Source organism: Gymnoscopelus braueri, assembly GCF_963280865.1.
Source record: "Gymnoscopelus braueri genome assembly, chromosome: 1".
In the NCBI taxonomy this organism is placed as follows: Eukaryota; Metazoa; Chordata; class Actinopteri; order Myctophiformes; family Myctophidae; genus Gymnoscopelus; species Gymnoscopelus braueri.
In genome coordinates, this window is record NC_137603.1 from 49,252,940 (window position 1) to 49,269,645 (window position 16,706).

The window sequence follows — 16,706 nt, forward strand, 5'->3', positions numbered from 1 at the left end:
GTGTGTGACTGTGTGTGTGTGTGTGGTAGCGGCCATATATGCTTGTGCACAAGCCTGGCTTGTGGCTCCCTCTAGTGTCTAGTGTTGCTTCTACAGAATTGCTGGGTGGGTGGTAAAAACGAGCGAGCCTTCTTCAATCACCCTGGTTCTCCATTCACCCTGTAACATATATATATATATATATATATATATATATATAGCCTAAACGATCTATTGCTATTGCAGGTGGCGCTATAAAAGGCAAATGTGAAAAATGCAGGGCAGATGTTTTTCCTTGGCCTCTAGGGAGTGTGCGTGCAAAGTTTCTGACAGATCTGTGCAGTTATAGTTAAAAACCCAAATTGGCCTGTTATAGCGCCACCATGAGGCTGATTTAAAACATTTCAAGTGGCATTTCTTCCTCTGCCTAGTGGGAATGTGCGTGTGAAATTTCGGAGAAATCGCAAGCTGCGTTCATGATTTGAGGCATTGTGTTCAAAACGGAGCAATCCTGCAAACTTTGGGAGCCAATCTTAGCCAATCAGAATGGAATCTGGAAAATTGGACAGATCCGTGTTGATCACATGACTATAGAGATACTGTGTACCGATTTGCGTGTTTTTTGGACAAAATCTGTAGGAGTAATATCCAAAAATGTGTTTTGCAAAAGTCATCCTCATGGTGGCTCTATGACAGGCTGATCTGAAAAATATGGGGCAGAGGTTCTGCTGTAGCATCCAGGGAGTGTGTGTGTGCACAGTTTCACAGCGACCGGGCCAACGGTGGCGGAGATTAGCTGGTCACAGACAGACGGACGGACGGACGGACGGTAAAACATACTCTCTGCCCATGCCTTCGGCCTGGCGGAGAAAATAAATACAATTTCTTCTTAGTCTGTTTTTCACAAAAGACCTGTTGTGAAAACTGGGAAACAATCTAAATGTCTACCTCTTGCTGAACAACCTCTTAGAAACAAAAGTGGGCAATTCATATTTGTGATATTTTATGTACAGTAGGCCTATGTCATTGAATTATCTACCAAGGTTTTGTATAATGTTCCGTATTAAGGTGAAACTATGTGGTAGGATGTACACACTTGTCCTTTCAAATCCTGTTCAACATCCGTCACAATTTGCCACCTGATTATTTATTATTTGACCAGTGTCTTCCTAGGTATGTGTCCTGTGATATCAATCTTCTCTTTACCTTTCCGCTCTACTTAAGCTCTATCTACAATAGGCTACAGTAGATAGTTACAAAGGTTTAGAATAGATAGAATGTCAACAAATTAAATCCTGTTCAACATCCGTCACAATTTGCCACCTGATCATTTATTATTTGACCAGTGTCGTCCTAAACTAAACAGTTATTTCAGTCTGTCATTTTAGGGATCCGCCCCTTGAGAGATATAAAAAGGCGCAATTGTTCATTGTCAAACAAGCGCTACAGTACTGCTCAGTATACATACAGATACAGAGGACAACGGTCACTGTAAAGATTCAAGGTATGTAGTATGTATCCTGTGATATCAATCTTCTCTTTGCCTTTCCTCTCTACTTATGCTCTATCTACAGTAGGCTACAGTAGATAGTTACAAAGTTACAGTAAGGTTTGATAGAATGTCCACAACGTAAATATAAAACATGACAGTTAATTACACTAATTTGTTAGCATTACTTTGTGTACTGAAAGTAATACTGGTTTATTTACTAATACTCAATCATTAGACATTTTTACTATTTGCATCAATATATTCATTGTTGATAGACTGCACATATAAATTCATATGGTGTTTCACATACCGAATTTGTACTTTGCTGCTGTTGCTATAAGACATCTGGATTTCGCTCTGGGGATCAACTTTTCCATGTTAAAACCATTTAGACTGCATGAACTGTTAGGTGTTCTTTACTTGCTTACTGTCTTTCTGTAATTGCCAGCCTTTCCCTGTCCCCATTTCTATCTGTGAATTATCTATCTTTCTTTAGGCTCTGTCTTAGCTGCACACCAGGAAACCTTTTTGAATTATTATTTGAACTGAGGCAGTGTCCGGCACAAAAAGTGAAATTAGGCATATTTTTTTAGGCAGAGGTTAAGTTATATTTTCTTTGTGAAAGTAAAATATTTTAAATAGCTCTATGTTCTGATAGTAATCATTGCTATAGAGTGTTCGCTCAGTAACAGGGGTCTCCCTTCATCACCAGCTCTTCAGTAAACGCATACCAATTTGATCCAATCAGTGAATCAGTGAAATTGAAAGTGATTACAAAAAGAAATGAGCAGACCAATGTGAAACAAAAAAATAAAAATGAAGTTGATAAATTGATACTCTCTTCTGATTGGCTGAAAATGACAACCTACTTGAAAATGTATTTTCTGTTCATTAAAGAGCTTGAGAGAAAAACAAATAGTACACTTACCCTACGTTTAAGTGTACCTGACATTTCTCTGAAATGTTATCAATTTGAAAGAGTTCACTCACTGATGTAATTTCTTTCACAGGATGATAACCGGAGATGTTATCCTCGTGTTGATTGTTTTTACTGGGGAGATATGCCTCATCAGCATGGAAAGTATGGACAGTATTGCATTATGAGTAAAATTCTTTAAATAGTAATTGTAATCAATATATCAAGTGATTTCTAACTTTCTAGTCATGGCAATAATATTTGTGTATATAAAATATTACAATGTTTGGGACCAAAAAGGATCTGATCACAAACCATTCAAATGTTTTGATTAATAACAGTCTTGCTTTTAAAGATTCACACATGCACCTTAAATGGTATTTGCTATAGGCCTAATGCTAATTGATGGCTTTATAAGTGACTACAAATGGGACGGCATTCCTTTAAAGATTCCCATATGCACAATTTCTGCTATTTGCTATAATGCTAAAGTGATGGAGTTACAAGTGACTATGGATGGGACTGTAATCCCTACTTGAATATTGTCTTCTTAAATACCTTCATGCAGGTGAAAATGTGGCTCGAGGTGGACAAGTAGCTCAGTCTTCAATAGCTCATTCTGGAACTCCGGAAAGAGCTATTGATGGGAATCGTGCCAGTGTCTGGTCACAGAAGTCCTGTACCCACACAAATAAAGAGTCTAAACCCTGGTGGAGAGTGGATCTGCAGCAGACTTACAGAGTGAATACTGTCAAGATCACCAACAGAAAAGACTGCTGTGAAAAAAGGATCAATGGAGCTGAGATCCGCGTTGGAAACTCCCTGAACGACAATGGAAATGGAAATCCTAGGTATGCACTTGTTTGCTTTGCAGGAATACACCATTGATTCTGAAGTCAATAGAGATAAAATGTTTAAAATTGACATATGTTTGCACCATTCATTGCGCCATAGTTCTTTTGACTCTGACAAAATGTTCTATGTATTACAGCAACAGTTGCAGTGTTTATGTGTATTTGCAACATCTGTTTTCTCTTTTTGGTCAGATGTGCTGTAATCGACTCTATCCCAGCTGGCGCGACCAAGTCCTTTACCTGTAATGGGATGGAGGGTCAGTTTGTCAGTATTGTGATTCCTGGAAAAAATGAAATCCTAACTCTCTGTGAGGTTGAGGTGTTTGGGACTGAAAAGGAAGAAGATTGCAGTTAGTCTACCGTAAATCTGATCACAAAGCATGACGAATTATTGATTATTTACAGTCTTATACTTTGAAAGATTCACACATACATCATACATGATATTATGCTACAGTAATTGATGGAGTACCCCTCCCTAAATATTGTCTTCTTAAATACCTTCATGCAGGTGAAGGAATGCAATAAATTGAAATATCAGCTATTCAGGAGCCTGTGTTCTTCACTCTGACTATTATCTTCCAACTCCAGGGTATAGAGGCATATGATGTGAGGATGAAGTGAGGAGTAAAATGATTCTTGATAGATGTAGCATACATTAACTATGACGTCACTATTGCCAGGAAGTGAGTGGGGTAGTTGGCAGAATGTTATGCTCCATACCTGTACTGTTCACGTTATTTTCAGTAACGCATTTATTATGAACTCAACACAGTTGTGTGGACTCATTACAATACTCAACAGCTCATTACAATACTCATTATTATGGGTGCTTGTCTTTTGTGCAATTTTGCTAACGTTTCCCAACATTGGAGTGATAGAGCACAATTGTCATAGTAAGTTGCAATTAAACATGTGAAGTGTACTTAAAGTTTCTTGCCATGCACAGTTGTAATAATATTGACAATAAAACTGATTCTGATTCTGAATAATGTTATAACAAGAACAGATTCTGTATTCCCCCCCCCTTGAAAAATCGTCTGGTCTTAAAGACTGGATATTGGACAATTTCTCTGAATAACCAGTCCTTGAGAATCATTACCTAACCGGCTGGGGCATACATTCCCAACTTGCATTGTTCCTGTTCCTTCCGGTATCAAGGTATTAAGTTAGGGGGTTTCCCGAACACGCACGTAAGCACCTCCCTGAACACAGCGCTACGCAGTACCATGCTCACAAATGAAGTTTGGCTGTAACAAGTGGGATCGTACTAAGTCGGCCCATCAATGAAATAATGCTTAACAAGGCAACAAATTTTAACAATTAACAAGCTTTAAGTGCTGTTGGTAACTGTGACTGCACAATACCCTTGTTTTAATTTTTAAACTCTATGACTTCCTCTTTCTATATCAATGTAGGCTATATGAAGATATACAGTGGTGTACTGTAGATGTTTGAACTAATGAAGCGCAACGTCAGGCGCGTCTGCACATGCTCGCGCATACACGCGCACGTGAGCGATTGCCCATTTAATATGTAGGCCTATTTATTAACACACAATCGAATGTTATTCTATTTAATGTACTTGCACAACGGGGACACTTGTGTTTTCATATAGCCTACATTTACCTTGCAGACCTCACCTCAACTCTGTAATTTCATTCATGAATCCATTATCCAAATGTTGTATTTGGACTGGTTCAGGACATCTGACAGTAGGCTATGCCACCTACAGTATTAGCAGGTCACCCAATGGACCATTGATATGAATCCACACTTCTCATTCTCTGCTGCTGTTCTATAATGTTAAGTCCCTTCAATTTAGTATATCTATCTACACCTGGATGTGAATTGCCCATGTTACCACGTACTGCCCGCTGCCTCTGTGATCCGGTGTATTTGACCCCCGTGGACCCCCGCCCCCCCTTGGATTCCCGGACCCCCGTTTACCCCTAGACCCCCTGGCCCCCCGTGGACCCCTGGCCCCCCGTTTACCCCCCGACCCCCGTGGACCCCCGCCCCCCCCCCCCCCGTGGACTGTGGACCCCGTGTACCCCTGGACCCTCGGCCCCCCGTTTACCCCCGGCCGCCCGTGTACCCCCGGCCCCCCGTTTACCCCCGTGGACCCCCGCCCCCCCGTGTACCCCCGGACCCCCAGACCCCTGTGGACCCCCAGCCCCCCGTGTACCCCCGGCCCCCCCGGACCCCCGTTGACCCCCGTGGACCGGGGACCCCCGGCCGCCAAAAGGCAAGCTTTTCACTTGTAGATCTTTTATTTTAGAAATGACAAATTAGAAATAAGAAAATTATTCTAAGTGTTTATAATTATAATTCCAATTTTCACTTAAACTCCTCATGTTTAAGCCTAACTGAATTATATATTTATGGGCTTGTATATAAATTAATTGTATATTTTTGGACGACTTGTGCATTTAATTAGTCGGCAATACTTTGCCACGCTTTCTCCCTGGATCTATATTTATTGCGGCCGTGTTTCCTTTCTTGGTTATTATACATTTTACTTCCTTGTATGATTCAATGAGCTGCTGCAGTGCTGCTGTTCAGCCACAGAGAAGAACGCCGCTCTGGTTTTGGGCTCCATGATTGGTCAAGTTCAAGGATTCTGCTATCGACTTTCATGGTCTTTTACAGGAATACGTGAAGCCTGGCTTACCATCCTGGCTTGACACAGTCTGGTTTGACAAAGTCTAGCTCGACAAAGTAGCTCCTTCTCAGCCTGGCTTGCCGTTCGTGGAACGGAATAAACCAGGCGGAGCAGACTTTGTCAAACCTGGATTTGGCTTAAATCCAGGCTTATTTCATTCTGCTTTCGTGAAATAGGCCCCTGGCGGAGACCTGTTCTAGTTTATAATATTATTGAATACATCACATGAATACATGTCTTACCATCTGACGAGGAAGGATACAGTATGGCTGAAATATAACTGTGTCCAGAACAGATCCATTCCCCATTCCGACGTAGGACAGTGATATATTAATCCAAAAGACAAATTTCCCCTCAGTAATCAATAAACTCTGGTCCATAATCTATCGGATAGCAGCGTTTCACTTCCAGTATGCCCTGGATTCCAACATCATCTTTTTACCACGGTAAAGGTGAGCAATGTTCAGTAGAAAAGGCTTGTATAATTTTATTAGCCTATTGTTTGGTGGTGGGGCATTACATTCAGCTGATCCATTGTACAATCGCGAGACTCGCTTCCAGACAGAACAGATGTACAAGTTGTCAAGGCAATGCGACGCCGATCTGTATTTTTTGACGAGAGACAAAGTTGAACTTCTTCAGCATGGTGAAGTTGAGGTTGGATATTTCATTTCCTGTTGGCTTTCAAGGTGTGAAATGGGTAGTGGAATAATGCAAATGAACTTCTCGGGAACGTGCTTGAGATTTTACGATCTGCTGGCAGCCGTCCGGATTCATCATGACATACACCTTTGATCCGCAAATTTGATGTATTTACACACCCTTTTTGTGAATTGCACGTCCATTTATGCTTAGAGAAAATACACTCTCCTTTAGTCACTTCATTTACACGTTATTTACGACCAGCTAAGTGAATCAGGCCCAATGTGTACCGATTTGCATGATGTTTGGAAAAAATCTGACAAAAGAACATTATTTAGCAAATATCGGCCTCCTGGTGGCGCTATAACAGGCCCCAAAAACATGGGGCAGAGCAGAGGTTCTTAATCCATGGTCCCTAGGGAGTGTGCGTGCATGGACAGGGGTGAAAACATAGTCTCGGCCACACCTTCGGCCTGGCGGAGAATAATATTATGTAATATATTCCTGCTGTACTTTTCTCTAATGTGCTCTTGTCTTTTGAAATAAATGTGCCCCTTCTGTTGATTTTACTATTTGAAGATCCAGATCACACAATTCGGTGTTAGAAGCGCAATTAATACACAGGCTGCACTCAATACTAGGCACAGTCTAATGACCTTCTTCCAGACAACTGAAGGACTTGTGACATGTCAAGAGGCTATTATGAGAAGAGGTCTACTTTCCTACTTTTCTTTCATCTATTATTTCTGTGCATGCCTGTTGCAGATGTGACTTATTCTCTGAAGATCTCAGAATCTAATAAATTCCTTCAGCAAAGCCTTTTTTATTAAGGTTTTATTATGTTCTGCGTTTAACAAACCTGCCAACGAACGTACTTAGATTTCAAGTCACATAATATAATACAGCAGGTAGCAAACAGAGCGTCCATGTTTCTTTTGTATGACGCATGTGCAGTTAGTGTACTTAAAAAAGAAAATAAATCTGTGATGCATGTGGATGTCGCTACAGAAATGAGCTGGTGTTAAAATTGACGTCATATGACGTATAATTTGGCCTTTACCCCTCACTTATTTTACTCCCACGTCCCCTCTGTGTCACCCATCCACCCACCCCTTCCCCCAGAACCCCCACTGTCACATCCAACCTCCGCTTCCCCCAGAGCCAGCTCCAGATGACAATTGCAGTTTTTCCCCCTCTGTGTGTTTAATTATTCATTCTGTGTGATGTATAATTAGTTCTGTGTTGAAGAATCACTTATTAAAGAGAGGGCAGGGTAGGTCCCTGTAGTCACTGGTGGTGATGGAGAGGGGAGAGGGAGGCTGGCATTGTACTCCAATTAACTCTCAACCGCTTGTTAAGAGGTGGGCGGGGCCTAACAAGAGGCAGGCTCTAATTGTCATCGAGCTGCTCTGACAGAAGAGCGAGGGAGTAAGGGAGAAGAGGAGAGAGGAACAGAAGGGGAGATAGAGCGAGTGAGAGAAAGGAAGGAAGAGAGAGAGACAAGTGGAGAAACTCAAACCCTCACTAAAATGTAATTCCGCACACACACACACACACACACACACAAGTACGCACGCCCACACACACGCACACACACACACACACACAAAACAGTAAGAGGAACTGAGGGCAGACGACACCGTTAATGTTGTGTGTAATCTCAGTCCCTGTTCAGGTTGTTTGTGCGTGTGTCCCTGTTCAGGTTGTGTGTGTGTGTGTGTGTGCATGCGCGTTTGAGTACCTTTGTACATCACTGGGGGCTTGGTGTATATGAAGCCAGCTGTAGCTGCACGTGCCGCTGTACGTGTATGGGTGTGTGTATCTCTGTCAGCGTGTGTGTGTGTGTGTGTGTGTGTGTGTGTGTGTGTGTGTGTGTGTGTGTGTGTGTGTGTGTGTGTGTGTGTGTGTGCGCGCGCGCGCCACTAGAGGCTTGGTGTAGATGAAGCCAGCTGTAGCTCCGTGTCATATCTGAGAGCTCAGGAGAAAACACGACACACCACTCGCCTTTAGGCCGTCAATCTGCTACTATGTGTTTGTGCGCATTTGTTGCATTTCACACGCGTGTCTGTATGTTTGCGTACATGCGTGTGCTTGTGTGTCTGCATCGGTGTAGCTATATGCGTGTGGATGCTTGCTTACATGCATGCATAAATTTGTGTCAGAGTGGATCTGTAAACCTTGCACGCAGGTTATGAGTTTCTGTGTGTATATTTGTGAGCACAGCACATGTATCGCTATGTGCATAGGCCTGTATAGATGTTTGTGGGAGGTATAAGTACTGTACATATACTCAGTGGTGGTAAAAGTACTCACATGTTTTACTTAAGTAAGAGTATCAATACTGCAATGTAGAAATACATTTACAAGTAAAAGTCTGGAATTCAAAATGTACTAAAAGAACAAAAGTATTGGTATCAAAATGTACTTAAAGTACCAAAAGTAAAAATACTCATTGTGCAGAATGTCCCGTTTCAGCAGTTCAAAATGCATAAAAATCTTTTGAAAATAGCAGATCTACAAGCTCACAATTGTGAACTTGTAGATCGGCTATTTTCAAAAGGCCGAAATGTATATAGGGCTGAAGTGGTTAATGTATGTTTTGTAATAATCAAAATCTACAAAGTAACTAAAGTTGTCAAATAATTGTAGCCGGGTAAAAGCACAATATTTGCCTCTGAGATGTAGTGGGAGTAGAAGTAAAAGTACTGTAAATTGGAAATACTCCAGTAAAGTTAAAATACCTCAACATTGAACTTAAGTACAGTACTTGAGTAAATGTACTTAGTTACTTTACACCACTGCATATACTGCATTATGTGCGCATGTGATCATTTATGCATCTGCAATTATAAATGTGTGCTGCCTTTGTTTGCATAGGCCTACATTACATGTTTTTTATATGTGCATGTCAGGTATATTATGTGCATAATATACTGTACTGTATGTGCACATGTTAATATTGTTATCTACAATATATCAGTGGTTCTGGGGACCCCCAGGGGTTACTTACCACTTTAACCCTACAGTATGTGCATTGGCTATTTGAAAGTAGCCGATCTACAAGCTCACAGCGCATCGTACCACACGTTGTGAGCTTGTAGATCTGCTATTTTCAGACAAAATGTGAAACATTTGGAATATTTGTGAATTCATTTTAACAATTCAAATCTCGTATGGGGGTCCCTCTCTGTCACACAATATTTTCAGATGGGGGTCTGCGGCCAAATACAAATGAATGTGGGGGTCCTCTACATAAAAAAGGTTTGAGAACCACTGATCTGTATGAATAGGTTTTGCCATGCTTTACAACCTGTCTCCCGGTCCTCTTCCACTGCCTGTCTCCAGCTCTGGGGCCTTAGCAGCAGACATACAGCTGCTCCAGTGGAGTGTGAGCGAGCAGACAAGCTGACATATCACAGCATGAGCTGATCACTAGCCATAACCCCACATGGGATTTACAGCCCTGCAACTTAATACATAACGCTTGCTGTTCCCAGAGAGCCATGTCAGGCCATGCAAGCGGGACAATCTCCTATACCCGTGTGTGCGTCTGCGTGTGCGTGTGTGCGTGTGTGTGTGTGTGTGCGTGAGTGTGTGAGAGAGAGAGAGAGAGAGAGAGAGAGAGAGAGAGAGAGAGAGAGAGAGGGAGAGCTGCTTGTGGCTCTAAGCAGCAGAGATGGATGGCTGGAGAGGCGGATGGAGTTTGGAATTATTTACAGCATATCATCTGTCTCCTTAGGTGTCTCAAGGACAATAGTGCAGAGTTGTGGTTAACCTCTCCAGCGCTTCATAGTATGGCCCCTGCGCTGCATTCTGCTGCACCGTGGAGGGTGAGCCATGGATAAGAGCAACAGAGGAAGCACATTATAAAAAAGAAAAACATCAGAAATGAATGGGAGCCTGCAGATAGCAATCCCCCAGTTGCTGCTGCTGCTGCTGCTGTTACTACCCTGGCTATACAATTATCCTGCTATCGATGATCATTGAGGGAACGGTGCATTACCGGATGTACAGAACAAAGCACACAAACACTTGGTCCCTCTTTAACCTTGAGTTAAAAACTAATTCTGCTTTTAGTGGAACACATTCATTTGTTGTGTCACTGTGTGAGTTGAGGGCAGGAATGCAAAATGAACTGAGGAATCCATCCATTGAAGGATAAACAGAGCAAGCTCCCAGTTCATATTGTACTCTTTCTTCATGGCTTTATTTCTTGTTTTCATGGGCGAGGACATCCATCTATCCATCCATCCATTTTTTCCGCTTCTGGGAGCAGGCTGAGCAAGGTATTGCCTACACCTTTCATATATGTCCTGATGAAGGTCTGAACAGGCCGAAACGTTGACGAGCAATAAAATACCAAGAGGAGCTTTTTGAAACTACACCAGTGTGCAGACTCTATTCTTTTTTTTATTGCATACACCTCTCCCATGTTCCAGCTGCTCCTGGGGGATCCCCAGGTGTTCCCAGGCCAGGTGAGATATGTTATCTCTCCAGCGAGTTCTCGGTCTACACTCCAGGGTCTCCTACCAGTTGGACGTATCCTGATAACCTCCAAGGGAAGACACCCGGGAAGCATTGTGATGCAGACGCCTGAACCGTCTGATCTCGACTCTGAGCTCCCTCCGGATGTCTGAGATTTTCACCCTATCTCTAAGGCTGAGCTTAGCCACCCAATGGAGGATTCATTTTGCATGCTTGTGTCCGCAATCTCGTTCTTTCGGTCACTAACCAAAGCTCATATCCGTTGGTGAGGGTTGGAACGGAGGACTGGCCATGGAAATTGGGCAAATGCAAGAAGGGCCGCCCTAGCATGGACCACTTTGGCCTCTCATAATGGGTCACTGCATTGATAATAATAATAATACTAATAACTCTATATGTAATATAATAATATATATAATAATGTCCAGTCCATAATTCAGATCACAACCCATCTGCCAAACAATATGGAAAAGAATGTTATATAAAATACAAAACAAATACCTGTAAGTTATATTTTAGAGACAATATCTGGGGGAATATCTTCTGCGTGAAATATATTATGTCATTTTATTTATATTTTTTATATAAATTATAAATGTATCTCTATACAATATTGTAATGGCAGCTTTTACATGTTACTTTATGTAAAATAAACAGATCAGGAAGATGCAGGACTCAGTTGTCAGGAACCAAACTCCATGTTTATTGTAGATCTCATCACAGCAGAGAGAGACTAGTGTCTCCCTCCAGGGCTTCCCCCATCACTCCCCTAACACCAATCTCTTACACATATTTATACAATCAGGAGAAGTACACAAGAGGTAACAACAGATGGTCACTCCTTACATAGGCTCTATTCTATAACTGACTCACCCAGAGTCAGTATGTTTGAAATAGGTTTGCATGAGTCGACTGTTTGTAAGGGAGAGGAGTTTAACAAGTAAGAACAGGTGATGATTGTTGCATCTACTAATACATTCTTACTAATACAATTAATCAATACCACAATGACTGTTATATGAATTTTATCCACTACATTTCAGCCCTTAGGGCATAAATATAAAGTATTTATGTCCTATAAAAATAGAGAAAATTCATAGAATGACAGGACATTATGCTAATTCAATGGGATGCAATCATGTACAAATATTCAAAACAAAACTGTATTGTTAGATACACGTGTGATGGCAGTGACAAGCAAGCATTGCGCATATGCTACTGGTCACGTATCCTCAAACAGTGTATTCAACAATTCTACAGTAATGGTTACAGAGAAAGTCAACACCAATAACCATTTTTTCCCCACACTTCACTTCTTATGTATTTAACAATCATAGGACCTTTTGGCATACTGTATCTTTGATAATGCTATGCTCTTTGACATTTGTTAAACAACTGATCTGCAGTTTGTACATTTATACAATTTTTGGAAATGTTATATCTGATTTGCAGCTTGTAGATCTGCCATTTTTGGGAAAGATTCCCATTGCTTCTTTTAAATACTATTATGGTGGTGTAGTTCCACACTACAAACCTCATAGCTTTATTGTATTACCTATTTAGTAGCTAGTTAAGACCCAAATGTACCCATCAGGCAGGTAATTGACCCTTTGAAAAATAGAACTATCTCGGCCTGTCACCGGTCTCTGTTTTAGACATATGATAATCAAAACAAAAATTGATTGAATACAATTTTAATAAAAATGTTCCCTTACCCCCCAAAGTTTGTGAGTAACTTTCACGGAATAATGGACTGACCGTTGACCAATGGTCGGAAATAATGGACGGAAATAAATGTTCCCTTACCCCCCATAGTTTGTGAATAACTTTCAGGGAATAATGGACTGACCAATGGTTCTGCAGAAACCATCGGCCGGACCCATGATCCGGAAAGCTGCACACAAACTTTTTGCTATACAGTAAAATGTAATACTCAACCGAGGTACAGTTTAACCTGTCTTTATACTATCTCCATCAATCACTCAAAAATTGCTGTAACAATTTGCTTGATAACCCCTAAAGTTCTAGCCTACGGATTATTCTTTTAGTTCTTTTATTTTAAATTATATCAACACGTGGAATTTGCAACCGAATGGATTTTTCATCACAGTATGGCACTATCAACACACCATGGAATTTTCATCACTCGGGCATTTCGCTACATGGAATAAAAAATATAGAATTCTGTGTCTACACGTGGTGTGTTTATTTTAATCCGAGTTTTACTTAACATGTATCTAGCAAGAGCACAATAAGTGGACTGGAGACAAATAAAATCTGTTTTAAATTACCCGTTTCACATTATTGATTGAGCGCCTTGAAACACTACATTTTGAATAATTACTTTGATACATTTTAAAACTCAAATGTATTCCTGTTCCAGTGTTTGGTCTATCTTCACTCACACACAGACACACACGGCCCCTATCGCACCTGCCACCCCCCTTCCCCCCTGTCAGCTATTCTGGGGAGAGGAATAGAAATGGGGGAACCAGACTGATAAGTGAACTATTTAGTTCATGTGTGTGGAAATAGATTACAATACTGACTTACTCAAGTTCTATGACATTATTGTCTTTTCTTTTAGGCATATTACCCCACCATTAAACAATATTTTCCTTACATTAATTAATTCTCAATTTTGGATCGGATTGTACTGCGATTTTTAAGGAAGTACCATTAAACAATATTTTCCTTACATTAATTTAGTAGAATATAATTTTCAATTTTGGATCGGACTGTACTGCAATTTTTAAGGAGGTTATCTCAAATAAATTCATTTTATCAACTATTTACCCTATTTTTAGCATGACAATGAATAGAACTTGCAAAGTAAATTAAACCGTTTTAACTCAGGACATGAACCTTTTGTGTGTGTGGCCTGCTCCGCATGTAGTAGATTGGTGCCTGTTGTATTAACATTGTCACCTGGTCCATCTTGCCAAGGAGTCCGCGGAGCCCGACGTGGGGCAAGGCAGTGGATGTGGTCCACCCCGTTCTGGATAGTTGGCCACAGCATTTCCACCTGGCCCATAGTTGCATGGAACAGACCCTGCACCATATTGTTCGTGATCCTGGTCTGGGTGCTGTTGGTGCAGCCATGCCCTCCTTTCGACAGGACACTCCCTCTCCATGTGGTCATCTGAGGCACAGTAATGACATAAGACCGCTATGTCATATGGCTCACTGTTTCCTCCTCTTCTTTGCCTCCATTCACGGCTCCTTTTCTTCCTATGTGACTCCTGATTTGGTTGCTGCTGCTGTTGTTGTTCCTGTGGTGGCTGCCGGTGGTTCTCATAGAACATCAACTGTGCTCTTTCCAATTTCTTCTTCCTCCCGTCTTCTTGTGAGAGCATGTGCCTCTCAGCGTGCAGTGCATGTCCCCACACCTCAGTGAGGTTCTGACTTTCCCATCCAATACAGGAAGTCATAACCCGGTTATGGATGGACGGGCGCAAGCCATTGATCACGGCAGTTTTTAACAAGTCACTGTAAGCCGGGTTGTCTAGTGTCACACCACAATGCTTCTGAAAGCAGTCCTCCATTCTATTTCTGTAGGTGTCACAGGTTTCATCAGCCCATTGCTTAGTGCTGTGAATTTTCGGCCAATCAGTGTGTGCTGGAAAAGCTGCTTTCACCCTGTCAAAAAGACCATCTCGATTCTGCAGCTGTCCAGTGATGATGTCATCTCTTTCTCCAGTCACATCAAAGTTTCCCCTGAGACGTAGCCACCTTAATCCAAAAACTTTGCGAAATACTGATTCCAGCTCTCTTGTCGATGGCCCATACATCTCGATCAAATCTAACACAGCCGTACACCAACGTACCGCGTCAATTATGGGGTCTGGAAGGTCCTTCACAATGTCATTGAATTCATCAGGTGTCCAGTTTCGCTGAACATGTACTGTTGCAGAGTACGCATCTATCTCTGCTTGCTGTGCCCCAGCCCCCGGACGGGGATGAGGGTTTGGATATGGAATTAATGGGAATAGGTTACTTGGACAGAGCGTCGCTGTGACATCTGGGTGTTCCTTGGGTGTAGTAGCAGTCAGTTGTGTGTCTCTCCTGCAGTTTGGCTCCTTCTGCCTCACATTGTAGTCATCAGGAGAAGTATTGGCTTGTAGATCTGCTAATGTCACCATAGTTCTGTCAAGGTGTTCTCGCAGTAATGTCACTTCTTTCCGTTGGTCGTTGAGTTGTTCTTGCTGTAGCGTTGCGGCCCTCTTAGCTTTGTCACGCTGGTCATTGAGTTGTTGTTGCATTCTCTTCGCTTTGTCACGTTGATCTTCCAAGGCCTTCTGTTGGTCGTCAAGTTGTCGCTGCATTTTCTTTCTGCTCGGTTTTGCTCCCATCTTCTTAAGATTCTAAGTGGAGTGTTTGCTATAACAGCAAAGCATCCACCCTGCTCACAGCGCCAATTGTAATGGCAGCTTTTACATGTTACTTTATGTAAAATAAACAGATCAGGAAGATGCAGGACTCAGTTGTCAGGAACCAAACTCCATGTTTATTGTAGATCTCATCACAGCAGAGAGAGACTAGTGTCTCCCTCCAGGGCTTCCCCCATCACTCCCCTAACACCAATCTCTTACACATATTTATACAATCAGGAGAAGTACACAAGAGGTAACAACAGATGGTCACTCCTTACATAGGCTCTATTCTATAACTGACTCACCCAGAGTCAGTATGTTTGAAATAGGTTTGCATGAGTCGACTGTTTGTAAGGGAGAGGAGTTTAACAAGTAAGAACAGGTGATGATTGTTGCATCTACTAATACATTCTTACTAATACAATTAATCAATACCACAATGACTGTTATATGAATTTTATCCACTACAATATGTCTTGTCTCAACCAGAATAGGCATTTACTGCCATGAGACTGGATCTTTGAATACAATTGGTACATACATACTGTACAGTATGTACACTTTCCATCATGTAAAGAATTTGAAAGACAAACTGATGCACACTGATTGTCTTTTTCAACAACCAAAGAGTGCCATGTCCCCTCCACCTGAAGGCAATCATAAATGTGGGGGTGTGAGTAAACAGCCATGGGAACCAACGATTTCCGAGCACCATGTGGCCAATAGGTCAGGAGCCTATCTCCTGCTTCCGAAGTGTGAGGAAGCTTTATTGTACACCCCCTGGACATGAAGCTAGTATGTGGCCGGGTCGAGCAGGGAAGCATGGGGTATCTTTTTTTTAGTCTTTAGTATGACTTGGCCGCAGATTGAACAACGACCTCCCAGTCTCGGGGCAGACATTCTAACCACAAGGCCACTGGGCGGTGTGACCAGTGTACTGTAAATGCATGACCAGATGTGACACTTTTTCCACACCGATTTAACAGAAAGAAATACAAAGTACAGAATGCTGTAATATTACAGGCTCAACAACAGAAGTTATTTATTGTATTATTACACTTAGCTTTATAAGGCTTATGTTGGAATGACAACACCAGCTCACAGCTCCATGTCCAGAGATATAGCCCCAACTTACTACACATGCCCCAGCTTCCTGCTTTACAATTGAATAAAGACCAAAGTAACAAAATGGAAAGATTTTTTTTTAAGTGTCTCAGATAGTAAATTCCTTTGTGACGATATAATCTAAGCAAACATACACTTGAGGTCATGCTGTAATGTGAGATGGGGCACTGCTGTG

General features: G+C 41.7%; 1 protein-coding gene across 1 annotated transcript; it reads left to right on the top strand.

Moving 5' to 3' along the window:
• The first annotated feature begins 1,431 nt into the window (after window positions 1–1,431).
• On the top strand, window positions 1,432–4,189 carry LOC308099317 (fucolectin-1-like). The gene is made up of 4 exons (XM_080448041.1): window positions 1,432–1,483; window positions 2,482–2,552; window positions 2,956–3,238; window positions 3,434–4,189. Exons 2-4 carry the CDS (start codon window positions 2,483–2,485, stop codon window positions 3,594–3,596), a joined length of 516 nt encoding a protein of 171 aa, XP_080304167.1. The 5' UTR covers window positions 1,432–1,483; window position 2,482; the 3' UTR covers window positions 3,597–4,189.
• The last annotated feature ends 12,517 nt before the right edge of the window (window positions 4,190–16,706 follow it).

Coding starts and splice junctions, on each gene's coding strand:
- LOC308099317 (XM_080448041.1), top strand. CDS start 2,483: ATGATAACCGGAGATGTTATCCTCGTGTTGATTGTTTTTACTGGGGAG. Junction 2,553..2,955: donor ATGCCTCATCAGCATGGAAA/GTATGGACAGTA, acceptor ACCTTCATGCAG/GTGAAAATGTGGCTCGAGGT. Junction 3,239..3,433: donor AATGGAAATGGAAATCCTAG/GTATGCACTTGT, acceptor CTTTTTGGTCAG/ATGTGCTGTAATCGACTCTA.